This window comes from Gossypium hirsutum, chromosome A01, assembly GCF_007990345.1.
Source record: "Gossypium hirsutum isolate 1008001.06 chromosome A01, Gossypium_hirsutum_v2.1, whole genome shotgun sequence".
Classification (NCBI taxonomy): Eukaryota; Viridiplantae; Streptophyta; class Magnoliopsida; order Malvales; family Malvaceae; genus Gossypium; species Gossypium hirsutum.
This window is the reverse complement of record NC_053424.1, coordinates 111,365,777-111,383,625: the sequence shown is the minus strand read 5'-3', so window position 1 is coordinate 111,383,625 and position 17,849 is coordinate 111,365,777. Positions and strand designations below refer to the sequence as shown.

The window sequence follows — 17,849 nt, the reverse complement described above, 5'->3', positions numbered from 1 at the left end:
GCGTATTTTAACCTATGATATATAACACTAATAACTTCATGTGCAAGAATCAAGATGATGAAACCAATGTCAAAAAGAATATTTGAGCTCCATTTTCTGATGAGACTGATTTGAAGTTTAGAACCCCTGTACTCATCACAGAAATTATATATAGATTCTGATAATTTACATTTGTTTAATGCTAAAACTAGCAAGAAACCAGATCTGCAACAAATCCAAAGAATAAAAAGTAGTCTGAAATGGTAAGAAATGGAATCTTTTGATCTGAAGATCCTTGCATTGCTGTGGTAAAACCCATGATTTTGAAACATTCTCAAGGCTTTACTATCTAACTACTATTCCACTTATTTCCATTGATAATTGGGATAAACCAAGATGGGATTACATGGTTGTCAATTAATGAAAAGCAACAGGGCAATTGAGCCATTTTAAAATGATTGAAACTTCAATTCTATCATCTCTCATTCAAAGCAATAAAGATCATTGTTTTGATTAAAGCTAAAGGGCATTCTTTTTTTGTCATATAAATAAAGGAAAGAGTGCATCAACTTTACCTCCTTTTTTTTTTGGCTTCCTCTATAATCTCAACTTTAAAATTCTGTTACTGAAACTCCCTTTTTTCCTTCTTTCATTTAAATTTTGTTCCCATTTCATTTTAAAGATTGATTAAGGACAATCAGTTTGTAAAACCCTTCAAAACAAATCCCTTGTCTTTCCTTTTTGTTCCACTTTACTTAAAGAAGCATAAGGTAGAGAGATAAGAAGGAATAGCTAACACCTTCCATGACTAGCAGAATTTCAATCTCTCTGAGAGAAAAGAAAGGAAAAGAAAAGAAAAGAGGAAGAGCAAAAAAGGAGAGGCTTAGCTTCTATCTTGTATATCAAGACTCTTTCTATCAACATGTCTGATTCTTTAAGCCTATACACACTTGAAGTTTCTCAGATTCCCTTCACTTTTCCCTGCTTTTCTAGAAAATCTTTTAATGTTGGAAGGCTTAAATCCCTTTGCTTCAACTCCTTCCAAACTCAATCCTCTTGAAACATATTTTCTCAAACCAAACATGTTCCCTCTCATTGTTTTCACATTACTTTCTCATCTAACCATTCCTTCATGTTCTGCTTCATTACATGCCGATTTTCATGTCTTGGTGGCACTTAAGAATGGATTTCAGTTCCCTGAACCCCTGTTAAGCTCATGGAATTCTTCGAATCCGAGTTCGGTTTGTTCCTGGACTGGCATACAATGCTATGGGGGACGAGTTGTTTCATTGGACTTGACAGATATGAATATGTGCGGCTATGTTTCACCTCAGGTTTCAAGGCTTGATAAGCTAACCAACCTCTCCCTTGCTGGCAACAACTTCACTGGCAACATTGAGATTGCCAATATAAGCGACCTTCGGTTTCTCAACATTTCCGACAACCAGTTCAATGGTCACCTGGATTGGAACTATGCAAGCATCAGCAACCTGGAAGTGTTTGATGCTTATAACAACAATTTCACTGCTGTTCTGCCGGTTGGGGTTGTTGCATTGAAGAAACTCAGGTACTTGGATCTTGGTGGCAATTATTTCTATGGCACAATCCCACCAAGCTGTGGCACGTTGGTGGGGTTGGAGTATCTTTCACTAGCCGGGAATGATCTTAGTGGGAAAATTCCTGGTGAGTTAGGCAACCTGGTCAACTTGAGAGAGATCTATTTGGGGTATTACAATGTTTTCCAAGGGGTATCCCTTCAGAGTTGGGTAATTTAGTAAATTTAGTTCACATGGATCTCTCAAGCTGTGAATTGGATGGTCCAATTCCTCACGAGTTGGGGAAGCTGCAGTTGCTTGATACTCTGTACCTCCATATCAATCTACTCTCAGGTCCAATTCCTAAGCAGCTAGGCAACTTGACCAACTTGGTGAACCTTGATCTCTCCCACAATGCACTCAGTGGAGAAATCCCACCTGAGTTCATCAATCTTAAGCAACTCAGGCTTCTCAATCTCTTCATGAACACACTACACGGCTCTATTCCACATCTGGTAGCTGACTTGCCTAATTTAGAAACCTTGGGGCTATGGATGAACAACTTTACTGGTGTGATACCTGAGAATCTCGGTCGAAACGGGAGGCTGCAAGTGCTCGATTTATCGTCCAACAAGCTAACCGGTACGATCCCTCCACACTTGTGTGCTTCGAATGAGTTAAGGATATTGGTCCTGATGAAAAATTTCCTTTTCGGGTCCATTCCTGAAGAACTGGGGAGATGTTACAGTCTCACTAGAGTAAGGTTGGGGCAGAATTACTTGAATGGTACCATTCCAAATGGCTTCATTTACTTGCCCCAACTAAACTTAGCAGAGTTGCACAACAATTACCTTTCGGGAACATTGGCTGAAAATGGTAACAGGTCGTCTAAACCTGTTAAGTTAGGCCAGCTCAATTTGTCAAACAATCTCCTTTCAGGTCCATTGCCATCTTCACTTTCCAACTTATCTTCTCTTGAAATCCTTCTACTTAGCGGAAACCAATTCTCGGGTCCTATACCACCTTCTATAGGAGAACTCATGCAAGTTTTGAAGCTTGATGTTAGTAGAAATTCACTTTCTGGTATTATCCCACCAGAGATTGGGAACTGTTTTCATCTCACATACCTTGATATGAGCCTAAATAACCTCTCTGGCTCAATTCCACTTGAGATTTCCGATTTGCATATTCTGAGTTACTTGAATGTATCGAGGAACCATTTAAATGAAGGCATTCCCAAAAGCATTGGATCAATGAAAAGCCTCACCGTTGCCGACTTCTCCTTCAACAATTTCTCTGGGAAGCTTCCGGAGTCCGGCCAGTTTGCCGTCTTTAACGCTTCATCTTTTGCAGGCAATCCTCAACTATGTGGTTCCCTCCTCAACAACCCTTGCAATTTCTCTGCAGTTACAAGCACCCCAAGAAAGGCCCCTAGGGACTTCAAGCTAATATTTGCACTAGGCCTTTTAATATGCTCTCTAATATTTGCCACTGCCGCCATCATCAAGGCCAAGTCATTCAAGAAGAACGGTTCGAATTCTTGGAAGATGACAGCATTCCAAAACCTCGAATTCACCGTTTCCGAAATCCTCGACTGCGTCAAGGATGGCAATGTGATTGGAAGAGGAGGTGCAGGCATTGTTTATCATGGCAAAATGCCTAACGGTATGGAAATCGCGGTAAAAAAGCTTCTCGGCCTTGGCACAAGTCGACACGATCATGGTTTCCGAGCCGAAATCCAAACATTGGGAAACATCAGACACCGAAACATCGTCAGGTTGCTAGCATTTTGCTCCAACAAGGAAACCAATCTCTTGGTCTATGAGTACATGAGAAATGGAAGCCTCGGTGAAGCATTACATGGCAAAAAGAAAGGTGCTTTCCTCGGATGGAACTTGAGGTACAAAATTGCAGTTGAAGCAGCTAAAGGTCTTTGCTATCTTCACCATGATTGTTCTCCACTAATCGTTCACCGAGACGTAAAATCAAATAATATCTTGCTCGATTCAAGCTTCGAAGCACACGTTGCTGATTTCGGATTAGCCAAATTCTTGGTGGACGGAGGTGCATCGGAGTGCATGTCCGCCATTGCAGGATCCTATGGCTACATTGCTCCTGGTATGTACCAAACTTCTCCCCTCTTCATTTAAATAATTATTTTCCCTGACATTAATGCTATTTTCTTTTTAACCTCAGAATATGCATACACATTGAGAGTAGATGAAAAAAGTGATGTGTATAGTTTCGGAGTAGTTCTTTTAGAGATGATCACCGGACGAAAACCGGTGGGTGAATTCGGAGAAGGTGTAGATATAGTACAATGGGCTAAACGATCGACAAATAGTCGAAGAGAAGAAGTTAGTAACATCGTGGATCGGAGGCTAACATCAGTGCCTAAAGACGAAGCAATGCACTTATTGTTTATTGCAATGTTATGCGTACAAGAAAATAGCATAGAACGTCCCACCATGAGAGAGGTAGTTCAAATGCTATCGGAGTTTGCTCGACATTCACTTGACTCCCAATCTTCATCTTCCTCCTCCTCCTTCATTCAAAAAAAATTTTGAAACAAATAAATAAATGAAGAGATTTGAGTTTTAAGCAACTTCTGTATTTTTCCTTTTTACTGGTGTTTTGGGTTTGTTGTTATATAGTTTGCTATTTGCAAAGCATTCATCTCTAATTTTCTTTCATAAATTTTCAGTTTACGTTTAGGGGTAACCCAAAAATGATTAGATTTAGGAATAATTGCATCCTTAAAAATGGATCATGTATGCACTTCCGCCCCTTCTTTGTATTATATTCCATATTTAAATGCTACACTTACCAATTCACATCACATTATATCATTTGTGTAAATTATAATATTATTTTTTTTTAAACTACCCTACAAAATGCGAAATATTAATTATTAAATTAATTTATTTTAATATTAAAATTGTTAAAATTTTATTTTTATAATATTATATTTATCTTTACTCTACTTTAAATTATAAAAGTAACGAAATAAAATCATAACCTATATGAAAATTGCTTAATTCTTATTTCTTAGTTACTTTTGGGCTTAATTTTTTTTTTAACTTTTATTATTGAATCTTTCTATTTTAATATGGAATTTGTGTTTATGATAACCTATGCCATGTATAAACTATGTCACATAGGCTCCTCTTGTTATAATATATATATGATTTAATTTTTTTTATATATTTTATTATTATATAATATTTAAATTAGAAGCCTTTATAAAAAAAATGGAAATAATTTTATTTGAATAGCCTAAAATTTTGACATGTGTACATGTTAGAAAATATGGCATCACATATATAATAATAGTAATTACATGTTATTATTTACTTTAATTAAGAGTGATCTAATTTGGTTAAGTTTTATTGGGCTTTAATTATTAAATAAAATATGGGTCAAATATGTGTAGATACTCTAAGAGACTTGTTCACGGTCCAAAGGTCCACCTAAAAAATTAGAGAGTTTAAGTAAAAATATAGGCTCGAAAAATAGACTTGGACAAAAAAAGGCCCGTTTAGAAAATGGTTCAGGCCTTAGATAAGGCTTTTTTTGCCCGAGCCCAACCTGGCCCAAATATGTAAAAATGACAGTTGCTTTTTTTTACTATTTTTTTATTGTTTTGTTATTATTTTCTTGTTAATTTTATTACTATTTTAGAGGCATTTCCTTGTTAAGTTGCACCTATTTTAGTGTTATTTAAGTATACATTTTTTTTAATTTTGGCTGCGCCTATTGCTCGGTCCTGGTAAATGGGCCTAAAATTTTGGTTGAGCCCAGCCTAACCCGACCCGACCCATGAACACCTATATACTCTAGTAACTAATTTCTAATTGATGATGAGCTGATTAAAAATTAGGTTAATGTTCCATCTTTAGAAAAGAGAAAGTTATCTTCTCGGAATTACTTGTGTATTAATTTGGAAGATTAAGACCATAAAATTCAAAGATTTCAAGAAATCGATAGATTCAAATACACTTCCACATCTAATCTTATTTATGATTTGTTCTTAATAATCCGACATGATAGATCTGATTTATTATGTTTTATATTAGATTTTATTTTACGGTTCTAACAGTACAACCTAATAAATTCGATATATGGCAAGACTTAAGCTGATCAACTAAGACTTTTATCACATTAGGCAGTCGTGAAACCTGCTACATTCTATATCGAGATTAATAGTTGCACCATGGAGGTTTTGTTCCAAACATGCACTTTGGATCTCAGTAATAAGAATGGTGGACATCTATCATGGAGGATTTGGATTTGCAGTTCCATAAGAAGTTGTTGATGTTGGGAAAGTTGGATGTACAGAAACTTTTTGGAAGAGAAGAGGTTGAAAAAAGCTTTTAGAAGAAGGAAATTAGGGCTTTTTTATCAAAATAACCCAAATAATTTAATTAAGTATCAAAATGACTCACTTTTTTAATTAAACACGAAAATGACCCTAAATCTATTGTAAAAGTTGGTGAAGCCAAATTATATGGTGCCACCAACTTGCCACGTCAACAGGGAGCATAAAAAAATTAATTTTTTGATAGAGCCATATAGAATGGCGCCACCTATATAAATACAAGGGAAATACTGTAATTTTTAGAAAAATAAGAGACTTCAAAACAAATTTTTCATTTTTTGGTGGAGCCAATTTAAATGGCGCCACCGACACGCTGCTTCTGATTTTTTTACTCTTTTTTTTTTACTTTTGTCTTTTTCTTTAATTTTTTTTAAGTTTTATATTTTTTTCTTATTTTATTTTATTTATTTTGTTTATTTATTTTATTTATTTCTTGTTATTAATTTTAAAAATTTGATATGTATATTTGAAATGTTTTATAATATATTTTTTAAAATTTTAAATATTATTTTAAAATTATTTTTTAAAATTTTAAATATATATTTTTGAAATTGTTTCTTATAAATTTTAAAAATATATTTTTGAAAGTAATTTTTCTAAATTGTAAATATTATTTTTTAAATATTAAGTATATTTTTAATAATATTTAAACATTAAAATTTTTAAATTTTAAAAAGGTTTAAATATCTTTAAAAATATCAATTTTTACATAGAATTTTTTAAATTATTATTTTTAATTTTTTTTAAAGATATTTAACCATTTTTAAGTTTTTTATTAAAAATTTTATTTAAAATTCGAATGTTTAAATGTTTTATATTATTAAAAAATAAAAACAAATAATAAATTTGAAAGATCATACCTTTTAAATGTTTAAATGTTTCATATTATTAAAAATATATATTTAATTTTTTAAAAAATAATATTTAAAATTTTAAAAAATAATTTAAAAAATATATATTTAAAATTTTAAAAAATAATTTTAAAATAATATTTAAAATTTTAAAAATATATATTATAAAACATTTCAAATATACATTTCAATTTTTTTAAAATTAATAACAAAAAATAAATAAAATAAATAAACAAAATAAAATAAGAAAAAATATAAAACTTAAAAAAGAAAAAAAAAGAAAAGAAAAAGACAAATGTTTAAAAAAAATAAAAAAAAATTAGAAGCAACATGTTAGGTCTAGTGGCCACATTTAAATTGGCTCCACCAGAAAATAAAAAATTATTTTGAAGTCCCCTATTTTTCTAAAAATTATAATATTTCCCTTGTATTTATAGAGGTGATACCATTCTACATGGCTCCACTAAAAAATTAGCGCCATATAATTTGGCTCCACCAACTTTTACTGTAGATTTAAGGTCATTTTCGTGTTTAATTAAAAAAATATATCATTTTAATACTTAATTAAATTATTTAGGTTATTTTAATAAAAAAAGCCGGAAATTGAAGATTGTGAGAGAAAAAAACAAAGTTCAAGTGAAAAAGAGGAAAAGAAAAAATAAAAAATTACTATTATCCATCAGGTCAATTTGTTATTATACCATTAAAGATAATTAACAATTTATTGATTATAATATAATAAAGTGATAATGCAACTTTTTCTTAAAATTTGATATCCTTTTCCAATTGTTTAATAATATATTAGTAATTTTTTCTATTTCATTCATATATTATTTGGGAATTTTTTTAATCTTAACTTTGAATTTTAAATTTTAAATTTTAAATATGAACTCAAACTCAAATTCTTAATCTTAAATTTTAAACTTGATTTTTTGATTTATGATTTAATGTTTGGATTTAAAGTTCGGAATTTGAGATTTTATGTTCAAATTCAAAGCTTAGGTTTCAAATTTAGTATTCATGATTTAAGCTCGGGTTTAATTTTAAAATTTAGAATTCTAAGTTAAAAGAAAATATGTATGAAATAAAAATAATTACTGAAATATTATAAATACCTGGAAAGAGACTGGATTATGTAACAGTCAGCTTATGTAGTTCCCAATTGAAAATCACCTCAAACATGGATGACTCACTTGAGTGATAGGGACTATTATTCCTGCCAAGGATTTGTAGTGAAAGGGCAATCATGATTTTTTTTTTCTTCACCAGGTATTCGTATGCACAATCGAGTAAACAATATAGGTGAGTTTAAATTAGGGTCAAGCCAATAACAAAAGATAGCAGTAAGTTAAACCTGCCATTTTTGTACCAAAAGGAAGCTGCTATTTGGGAACAGTATAAGTACCGTCCAAAGTCACTGAAAACCCTTTTTAAAACCCACAACTCTACCGTCTCGGGCTGTTGTTTGGACGCTGAGAAACTGAGGGAAAAAAGACTAAATGAAATGACGGGAAGTCCCACTGAATCCAGGCCTTCTAAAATACTTAAAACCCAAGATCACAACGACCAAGATAAAGAAGATAAACAACTACAAGACTTAAGCATGAGCAAAAACCCTAGAATCCAGCGCTATTTAGTAGCTATTGAGTACATCGGAACTCGCTTCTCTGGCTCGCAGGAGCAGCCCAATTGCCGCACAGTCGTTGGCGTATTAGAGGTAGTACCTTGGTCTCTGTTTTCTTTTTAATTGCGAATCTGAAATGAAAAAGGAAGGCTCTAACATTTCGAATTTTGCAATGGCATTCTGTTTACAAATTGTATTATCATCGATATAGCACCTTAAGATTTATGTTTTCTTGGATTTGGTGCCTTTGTTTCGTTCTATTGCAACGGTAAACAAATTTTGGTTGAGATAACAATTAGGTATTGTAAATTTTGATGCTTTGGTTTTGTAGGAGGCTTTTCATAAATTTATAGGTCAGCCGGTTTCGATCTTTTGTTCAAGTCGAACTGTAAGTCTTCACCCTTTTGCTTACTACACTGTTATTATATTCTTTAATCATCTTCTCCATTACTAGTTAGTAACATTTAATTTAAGGACTACTTTCATGGATTAAGGGATGCACTGACATTTTGGTTAAACTAAGGGTGTGGGATTTTTCAAATAGTCTTTATGAAGTCAATCGGTACTGTTACTAAGAAGCTCACATAGTTATAGATATACAATCAACTTTAATTTGCTTGAATTGGACAAATAGTTCCATTGCCACTATCCAATCTGCTATTGGAAAACTATTTTATGAGAATGTCATATAGATTTTTAGTTTTTCTTTTCTCCGATTCCAGGATGCTGGTGTACATGCCTTATCAAATGTTTGCCATGTAGATGTGGAACGCATAAGCAAAAGAAAGCCTGGTGAAGTGGTGAGTATTTACACATAATATTTACTTATTGGAGTATTCTGCGAGTAACTTAATTTTAAATAAGTTTATGACAGCTGCACAATTACTTCTCATGCTAAAAATGCAGTTACCGCCTCATGAACCAGCTGTTGTTAGAAGAGCTGTGAACCATTTCTTACAGGTGTATTTTCTAATGATCTTTCTAGTTTATGCATTAGGATGTATAAGTTGACTTCTTGTCATCAACCTGGGATTACCAACTTTGTTCTTTAAAAAAAAACATTTTTACCTTGATTATGTTGGTGTTGTGTATCTAATAACACATTGTTTAATTTGGTTTACCTTAGAAGAATGAGGGTGATATTTCAGTGATCGATGTCCGATGTGTTCCAAATGATTTTCATGCAAGATTTAAAGCTCAGGAGCGCACGTAGGTTTTTTTTTATCTTCATTTCTCTATGTGGAGACTCTAACCATGTGGCTCAGCCGATAAATACTTTTGGTGCTATAATTCTCTGTTGGATGTTAAATGTTACTTCTGGAACCTTTCAAGTTTAACCTTTTCCCCAATTACACGGAATCATGATTAATTAGAATGCAAATCAGCTCTTGGCTTTTCCTTGTGTATTGGACCTTGGCACTTGAGGAGTTGGGCAAGTATAACATTATATGAAAGGAACAAGCTGCTGCATGTTAGGATTCAAATTATTCTGTCACCTTGTCTTCATATGCTAAGCATTTTTTGTGAATTCATTCTTTTAAATAGTAATTCTTGACCACAATATGTTCTTTATAGAATTCTCCCACCTCTAAGAGGTGCAGCTAGTACAATTTAAGCAGATTTCACCCGATATTTTAGGTACCCTATTTATCTAATGCTATATGCAAGAAGACCCCTTGGAACAATTTAGACGCACATTGATGATTTTTTTATGGTGCTCTAAAAGTGCAAGACAGTGATTTTGATTTCTTGTATTTCATAAATTGAACTGTATAAGATAGACATCTCAATTTGTGAGAAATAATCTTGTAGGTACTTTTACCGCTTGGTTTCTGGCTCTGAACCTTTGTCTACCTTTGAAAAAGAGCGGGCATGGCATGTACCAGAGAAACTAGATCTATATGCAATGCAGGTGGGTCTGTTTTTTAATTGTGTACCCCCAATTTGATTTAATTATTGATTTACTCCAAAAATGAGAACCTAATTGATATACTTGTAGGAAGCATGCAAAGTTCTTGTTGGACATCATGATTTTAGTTCCTTCAGGGCAGCAGGTTGCCAGGTGGTTACTTTTCTCATGTGCATAAAGTATCATTATCATATGTGTTACAGGGCTTTACATGTAGATGTACACATACACGCATGTGTATGCCTACATGACATAATCACACAAACATTATTTCCAAACAGCTGAGAATCTTTTTTTTCCATCTTCCTAGTTTTCTTGACTACCCAAAGATGATGTGTGTTTAGGCAAACTCACCAATCAGAACTTTAGATGAACTCCACGTCTGTGAGGTACCTGCAACTCCTTATTTCCCATCAATCACAGAGAGGGAACAGAATAATTCAAGCTTGAAAGATTCTCTTACATGCTCTGTTAAGCCTGAGGTTGGGCTCCCCATTAATTCATTCTCCAATACTGAAGATATGGTAGACACGAATAATGGTAAAAGTAATCTAGAAGAATTTGGAATAAGGAGGAGGCATCGCAGCTATATGGTAACAGCACGGGCACGCTCCTTTCTTTACCACCAGGTTTCAGTTATTGCCTTTTTTATATATGATTTTGATGACCCATCTGTTAGTTGTTAAGTTCACTACTTTGTGCAACAATTTTCAACCCAGTCCAAGGGAGACAACAATTGAATAACATTCATCTCTATTTGATGTGTCCTTCGTCTTATTGATAAATAATCTTTGTAGGACATTAGCTGTTCAATCATTCATATATACATATATAATATGTCAATCTTCTGCTGGATTTCATGCAGGTCAGACTGCTTGTTGGTGTTCTCAAATGTGTTGGCACCGGAGAGTTGATGACTTCTGATGGTATTTTTTTCATTTTATGTTCACTTTCATGTGCATGCAGACAATTGTTTATTCTAATCGAGTTTTTTAACCCCTTTTTTTCTTTTCCGGGACGTTATTCATGCATTGAATGGAATGAATTATTTCAGTGGAAAGAATTCTGAATGCAAAAACAGTGACTGCCGCAAGTCCAATGGCCCCTGCATGTGGTTTATACCTTGGACGTGTGAAGTATGACCTACCATGATCATGAGATGCTCAAGATGTTGTTTCCTACTACATGAGCCTCTACTTTGGTCCAGGGACGGATTCTAAAATGGGGCCTATTTCTTCCCCAAAACTATTACGAATGCAGTAATTTTAAATGTCTTTATTGAAATTTCAGTCGTATTATAAGAAGTCACAAGACTATTTGGATAGGTAGTTCATCACTCTTTCAAGAAAGTACATTTCCAAGAAATTTCTGGTAATGGAGTTAAATACTTGAACATTCTTTTCTCTTTATTTTTTGTATTTTTTTGGTCAACAAATTAAACATTCAAAGCATACTTCAGGCAAGCAATCTCCTGCCTTAACCAAGGAGCAAACATTATTTACATGCAAGGATATGCAATTTATTAGTCCTAATTAATTTTTATATTTTAATTTTGTTAACTTAATTTTAGTTTTTATATTTTAATTTTGTTAACTTAATTTTAGTTTTGATCTAAACAATAATAGTTAAATCTATTAGGTCAAATTTTGTTACTGTTTTGTATTATGGCGTAAATTGTAAATTTCTTTTTTCAATTTGATCTTTCTGAGATCATTTACACTTCAAATTTTGAAAATAGTCTAAACTCAAATAGTAGTTGTTGAATGGATTAACTAAAATAATAATGGTTTTTGTGCGAATATCAAGTAGAAATGACAAATAGTTCGAAAATTTAACGGTTTGATCATAATTTTAATTTTTTTTAAAAACACTGGAATTAAAAATAATTAAATTAGAATATATTATTAAATTCACAATTTACTTATAATACAAATGCTAATAGTAAAATTTTGACAAAAAATTTATATACAATAAAAAGACATGAACACAATATATATATCTTTAAAAAAATTACAAAAACAACACCATAAACAAAATATGATGTATCTAAGAATTAGTCTTTAATGCATTAACTAATGGCAATATGACATAATATCTAATGATGAAACCTCAACATTAGGCCTGTTAATCAAGGGTGCTCACCATATCCCAAGGCCATAATAAGATTGTGCTTGCGTTATAATTTAAATGAATGCTTGTGAATTTGAAATTATATTGTATAAAAAAATTAATTATATGAATATAAGTTTCTAACGGGAAAAATAAAAATCATTAATGGTCTTGAAGAAAAGAAGGAATAACTTTATTTAGGACTAAAGATAATGTTTTAGAAGTTGTTATTCACCTTAATGAGGTGTGAGATTGTAATTTACTAACATTGTATATCATATTTAATAATTTTTATATTTGTGGTAAACAGCCACAACAATATTTGACAATTGTGGGGCTAAAGTTTGATGAGATGAACTAAAAACACACCTATATTTGATCCATACATTTTTTTTCTCAAAGCAAGACTCCAAAACATTAATAGACATGAAAACTAATATCATAGTTCTCCACTCCTCACCTGGAATTCTTATTTTAAACATAAAAAAGTAGGTGAACAAAATGATTTTAACACTTTATCAAGAATGAAAGACTATAGTTATATGATAAAAGGAGGAATTAAAGGAAGGATACTTAGATTAGAGAAGTAAGCCACAAATGTAGATCAGATCTAGTGTCAGAGCATTCTGTGTGCTTAGCATCTAATAATTTACAACGGTATTATGTAAATCACCTATTTCACCTAGACAGATTTTCCAGGGTTATGTCAAAAACCTCTTGACAAAAGAAAGAACCGCAAGAAATCTCATAATCTACTTCATGAATGACTCGATAGCTGAATGAACTAGACTAGTTTGAGAATCCCGATTTGGAACCAATGAATGACTGCCACTCCAAACAGACTTCTTATTGTCAGGAAAGAGAACTCCACATAATTTAAGAAGCATGGGATTCTCGAAGCAGAAGCTCTCCAACATTTTAGACCTTTGTTGCCTTTCTTGAGCCTCCTGTAATTACATGAACACCATTAACTCTCTGCATGACCAAAATACATAGTAGCATGTCATAGAAATGCAAAATAGAAACCTTTGAACTCTTAAAACATCACTATGCCAAGAACTTTACAAGATATTTAAACCATGTTCCAAGAATAAAGTTTGTGCAATGGAGGAGGAACAGAATAGATTATTACATTTTAGAAATCAGAGTACATTGCAAATGATGCAAAAAGAAAAGGTGGGGAGGGAAAAAAGGGAAATCGGGGACACAAATACCTTGTATCTCTGTTGTTGAACTGCTTTACTTTCTTCTTCGTTTTGTGTTATAATTCCTTTCTGGTTTTGGACTACTGCACTGGACTTATCCACTGTTTCAGGCTGAGATTTTCTACCGCGCTCCTCTGACAAGCTATCTCTGAACTGTGATTGCTCTTTCGTTTGACCTTCATCTTTGTTAATAGTCTTTATATCATTTTCTTCCTCATCCTCCTCTTCCTCTTCTTCCCCATCATCTTCCTCCTCCTCATGCCTCTCCTCCATACGGCTATACTGATGCTCAGACACCTCCCCTTTCACCTTTTCTCCTTCACCTTCCACCTCAGCATCTGCATATGGGTCTACTGATTCATCCATATTTAACGATGAATCTTCACCATAAGGACTACCAACAGGTGAAGATTCCTACAATCAAGAAACAGAAAAGAGAAGTCAATCTTCTGTTAGAATATTAAAAGTAATTCTTTTGCCGATCAATTTAGCCTTAAACCTAAGCATTAGTCCAATAAATTAGCAGCAGCTTACCTCTTGCTGGAGATCCAGGACTCCAGAATGACCTTTAGCCATTCTAGCATTTGCCTCACGCTCTCTCTTGCGTCGCTTCAAGACGCAAATAGCACATAAGCAATCACTTTTATGGCGCCTTCTGCAAAATGAAGGATGAAAAGCAAATACAGAAAATATATGTTTTGTTTAAAAAAAAAGTTTAATGCGGATGAAACTTTCCAGAAAGCACCATCGTGCAGAAGAGAGAAAGAGGAAAACCCCATGACAACATACCCGTGTTTTCGATTTTTCAGTTTTGATTGACCAGATTTTATCTGCATTTTCCCCTGGCTGGAATCCTCAACATCACCGCCTTCAGCACCTGATACAAAGGAAATAAAAACTTCTAGTACGGTACCAAAAAATCCTCAGCTCCACATAGGAAAACAATTTTTATGAGAAAAATGACCAATATTACGAGGTTTTGTCTTTAACACAAGGATCAGAAAGGCAAATAGCTTCATAGATGGGATAAAGAATACTCATAATTTTAAAAACCTTACTCAGAAACTAAAAATGACAGATGCATAAGCAAATTCAGTATTAAAAATAAAAAGGAAAATGCATCAATTGCTAGGTAGCACAAGTCAGCATCAATCCTCACCATTTGCTCCTTTTGAATGTTCAGTGTATAATCCTGCTGCTGTCCAATACTTCATGAAATTCTTCTTCACTCGTCTCATTAGGTCCAAGATTGCATCACCTTTGTTGTTGTACTTGCAACAATTATCCCAAATGTACTGTACATCCTTAAACACATCTTCTGAATCCATGTACTTGTCCCCACTTTCAAGATTGTTGCATATAGTTCCAAAATCCATTGGTGTGTCTATGATATCAAAATAGTCCTTCATTTTGATACAGAAAAGAAATAAAGAAATAAACATATCTTGGTAGACCAAAGAAATAGGAATGAGAAAGCTATATGGCATACAGCAAGACATAAATATATCATCCAAGTCTGCAGAACAACAAATAGAAAAGGCATTGGCTTCCCCACAACAAAACTCTCTTCGGAAGTGTTTGGGAATTAGGATTTGGATTTCAAAAATATTGTAAATTGAGTGGTAAACTATCTAGAAACGTCACATTCATGATCATTTCTAAAATCCATGGATTTTTTAGATGCCTATTTAGTAATGAAATTGAAATTTTCAAAATCTTTTTGGATTTGATAAATCCATGTTTTTATACTTTGCTGATATACTTTATATTGAATCTCAACTAATTTGTCTATAACATAAGCATTTCATTCTTACAATTTACATAATAAATGAAATCCAAATCCAAATTCTGAAATCCATGTTCCCAAACGGAGCATTAAGATATTAACTAACTCCCTAAGGAGAACAATACCAATAGCCATAATACTACAAATGCATTGATCATCAAGACCTGAAGAAATAATTAATTATCTACCATCTAAAGACCTCTTGAATAATACAAAGAATAAACTGCTGAAAAAGCTGGAAAACTTTAATATCCTTAGGCTATAAATATAGCTTGTTATTCACACTTACAGGTATCCCCAGAGCTTCAGGGTTAACAGGCTCATTGAAGGGAGCAGCTGCTTCCATTTTCATCACTTTCTTTATCACCTAGGAAGAGCAAACAACAAACCACAATGAAAAGATGAGACAAAACAAAATAAATGCTAATGGAAACAAAGTTAAACCTCCAACATACCGTCAGAGCAGAATCTAATTCTTGCTTATTATACCGAGAACCCAAACGAGGCATCTTTGCTTCTTTCTGGAGAGAAGACTCACGTTCTTCTCCTATAACATTACCACTCTTATCAGCATTTGAACCAGCCAACATCCTAGATGACTTAATCTTGATACTTCCAGCTTTCCTTGACACGCTACTAGAAACACCCATTTTCATCTCTGCAGATGAATTAGCACTGTCTTCCATTTTCTCATAAACCCCACCTTGTCTCTCAAACCCTACTTGTGGACTACTCTTATCGGTATCACTATGCGAAGGGACATCAGATTCCAACACTTTTGATGATGTCTTGAGCTTCAACTTAACACGACCAACGGACTTACCAACGGCCTTATCCACAGAGCTATCAGGATTTACGCTGGTGACATTGAATGCCGGATCGGTTCTGGTAGATGAAGGAGTATCAACTTCCATCCCAGATTCATAATCATCATTAACAGAATTATCATCAGTATTTACACTCGCAACATTGCCAGTAGCCTCATTGGGAGCCACCAAAGCAGCAGCATTGGCTTTAGCTTTATTTCCTTTCTTATGCCCTCTCTTTCGTTTCATTTGTCTAAACAAAAATTCAGTCTTTTCTTACACACTACAACCAATCATAAAATAACAGAAAATTAAGTTAAAAGCATTTCCACCAATCCAAAGATAACTTGTATTTTCTAAAAAAATTGAAATTACACAGAAACCCAATTCCCAAAAACCCTAGAAAGTTCGGATGTTTTGTCAAAAAGTGTAACTTTCAAAGACAGAGAGAGAGAGTGTGTGTGTTAGGTTACCTTTTGTTTGTGAGAGTAATCAACGAACGAATGTTAGGTATTTGGGTCGGAGATTTTCTAACGGAGCCAGGATTTTATTTGATTTTGAGTTTCCAAAGTTCTTCCTTCGATTTTCCTCTGTAAACTGCTTCCCGCAACAAAATAAATCAGATTCGCTGAACCACGACGTCGTATTTATATTTTAGATTTAAATACCCTATCTATATTGTATAGCACATGGGTGGGAAAAAATTATACTAACACATTTATAAAATGTTTTGAAAAAGTTATATATTTTTTTTATTTAAATGAATCTGTGTAAAATATTTTCTATTATTTTGTAGATTTCTTACAAATATTTCATAGAAGTCATTTTCAATTAAATAAACATACATTTAAGATTTTTTTCATTGTTTAATTGAATTTATTTTTATCTATAATTTTATATTTTATATTGTTTTTGCATATTTTTAAAATATTATGTTAAATTCAGATTCATTACAACGTCATTTTTTAATTACATGATTATCAAGTGAGTATTTTTTATTTAAAAGTGTGACATCAACAATGTAACGATGTCAACAATTGGACTTTATTTTCAAATTTGAAAAGTAAAAGGACTAAATTCTTGAAAATAAAAGTACAAAGACTAAATTGCAAATCTGTAAAGTGTACGTAGAATTATAACATATTTTAACCTTTATACTACAAAATATTTATTATTAATATATTTATAATTGTAATAAATATTTATTATTAAAATATTAATATTGAATATTTTTAATAATATATGAATAATATTATTTAAAATTATTATTTTTAAAATTTATTAAAATAAATTTTAAATATTAAATAATTTATAAATTATATTTATTATATTAATAATTTATTATATGATTAAATATGTATGTTTAATACGATTGAAAAATATAATATTTTAATATTTTAAAATATTTTAAAATATTTTAAAAATAAAAAAAATGTATTATCAATATAATAATATTAAGCTTAAGTAAAATTATCTATAAATGAGCTCTTTTTCGGAAATTGACTTACATTTTTCAAAAGGGTAAGTCATTTTACAGGAAAAAGGGCTTATTTTACATTGACCTGTAAGTCATAACACAGAAAAATGCAGAAAACATTTTCTGTAAAACATTTTACGTGTAAACAAACGGACCCTAAATATATCAAATAGAAATTCTATCACATGTG

At 32.4% G+C, this 17,849-nt stretch overlaps 2 protein-coding genes and 1 pseudogene across 5 annotated transcripts; 2 read left to right on the top strand and 1 right to left on the bottom strand.

Annotated features, from left to right (window-relative positions):
* Window positions 1-564: 564 nt before the first annotated feature.
* On the top strand, window positions 565-4,119 carry LOC107925487 (leucine-rich repeat receptor-like serine/threonine-protein kinase BAM2; annotated as a pseudogene).
* A 3,776-nt stretch (window positions 4,120-7,895) lies between these two features.
* Window positions 7,896-11,671, top strand: LOC107925348 (tRNA pseudouridine synthase A). 3 transcript variants are annotated; one of them, XM_016856010.2, is made up of 10 exons: window positions 7,896-8,460; window positions 8,699-8,755; window positions 9,090-9,167; window positions 9,274-9,327; window positions 9,497-9,576; window positions 10,180-10,279; window positions 10,367-10,429; window positions 10,621-10,905; window positions 11,142-11,202; window positions 11,331-11,671. In XM_016856010.2, the coding sequence occupies exons 1-10, from the start codon at window positions 8,248-8,250 to the stop codon at window positions 11,426-11,428; spliced, it is 1,089 nt and encodes a 362-aa protein (XP_016711499.2). In that variant the 5' UTR covers window positions 7,896-8,247; the 3' UTR covers window positions 11,429-11,671. The 3 variants fall into 3 exon arrangements, with proteins under 3 accessions (XP_016711499.2, XP_040969372.1, XP_016711498.2); XM_041113438.1 differs by having other exon boundaries at window positions 9,494-9,576; window positions 10,621-10,869; XM_016856009.2 differs by having other exon boundaries at window positions 9,494-9,576.
* A 1,272-nt stretch (window positions 11,672-12,943) lies between these two features.
* On the bottom strand, window positions 12,944-16,826 carry LOC107925467 (bromodomain testis-specific protein). Of its 2 annotated transcripts, none has more exons than XM_016856168.2 (8): window positions 16,656-16,826; window positions 15,832-16,465; window positions 15,666-15,743; window positions 14,750-14,993; window positions 14,380-14,467; window positions 14,125-14,245; window positions 13,600-14,004; window positions 12,944-13,360 (listed from the first exon to the last, which is right to left on the bottom strand). In XM_016856168.2, exons 2-8 carry the CDS (start codon window positions 16,429-16,431, stop codon window positions 13,304-13,306), a joined length of 1,593 nt encoding a protein of 530 aa, XP_016711657.2. In that variant the 5' UTR covers window positions 16,432-16,465; window positions 16,656-16,826; the 3' UTR covers window positions 12,944-13,303. The 2 variants fall into 2 exon arrangements, with proteins under 2 accessions (XP_016711657.2, XP_016711656.2); XM_016856167.2 differs by having other exon boundaries at window positions 12,944-13,332.
* Between the last annotated feature and the right edge of the window lie 1,023 nt (window positions 16,827-17,849).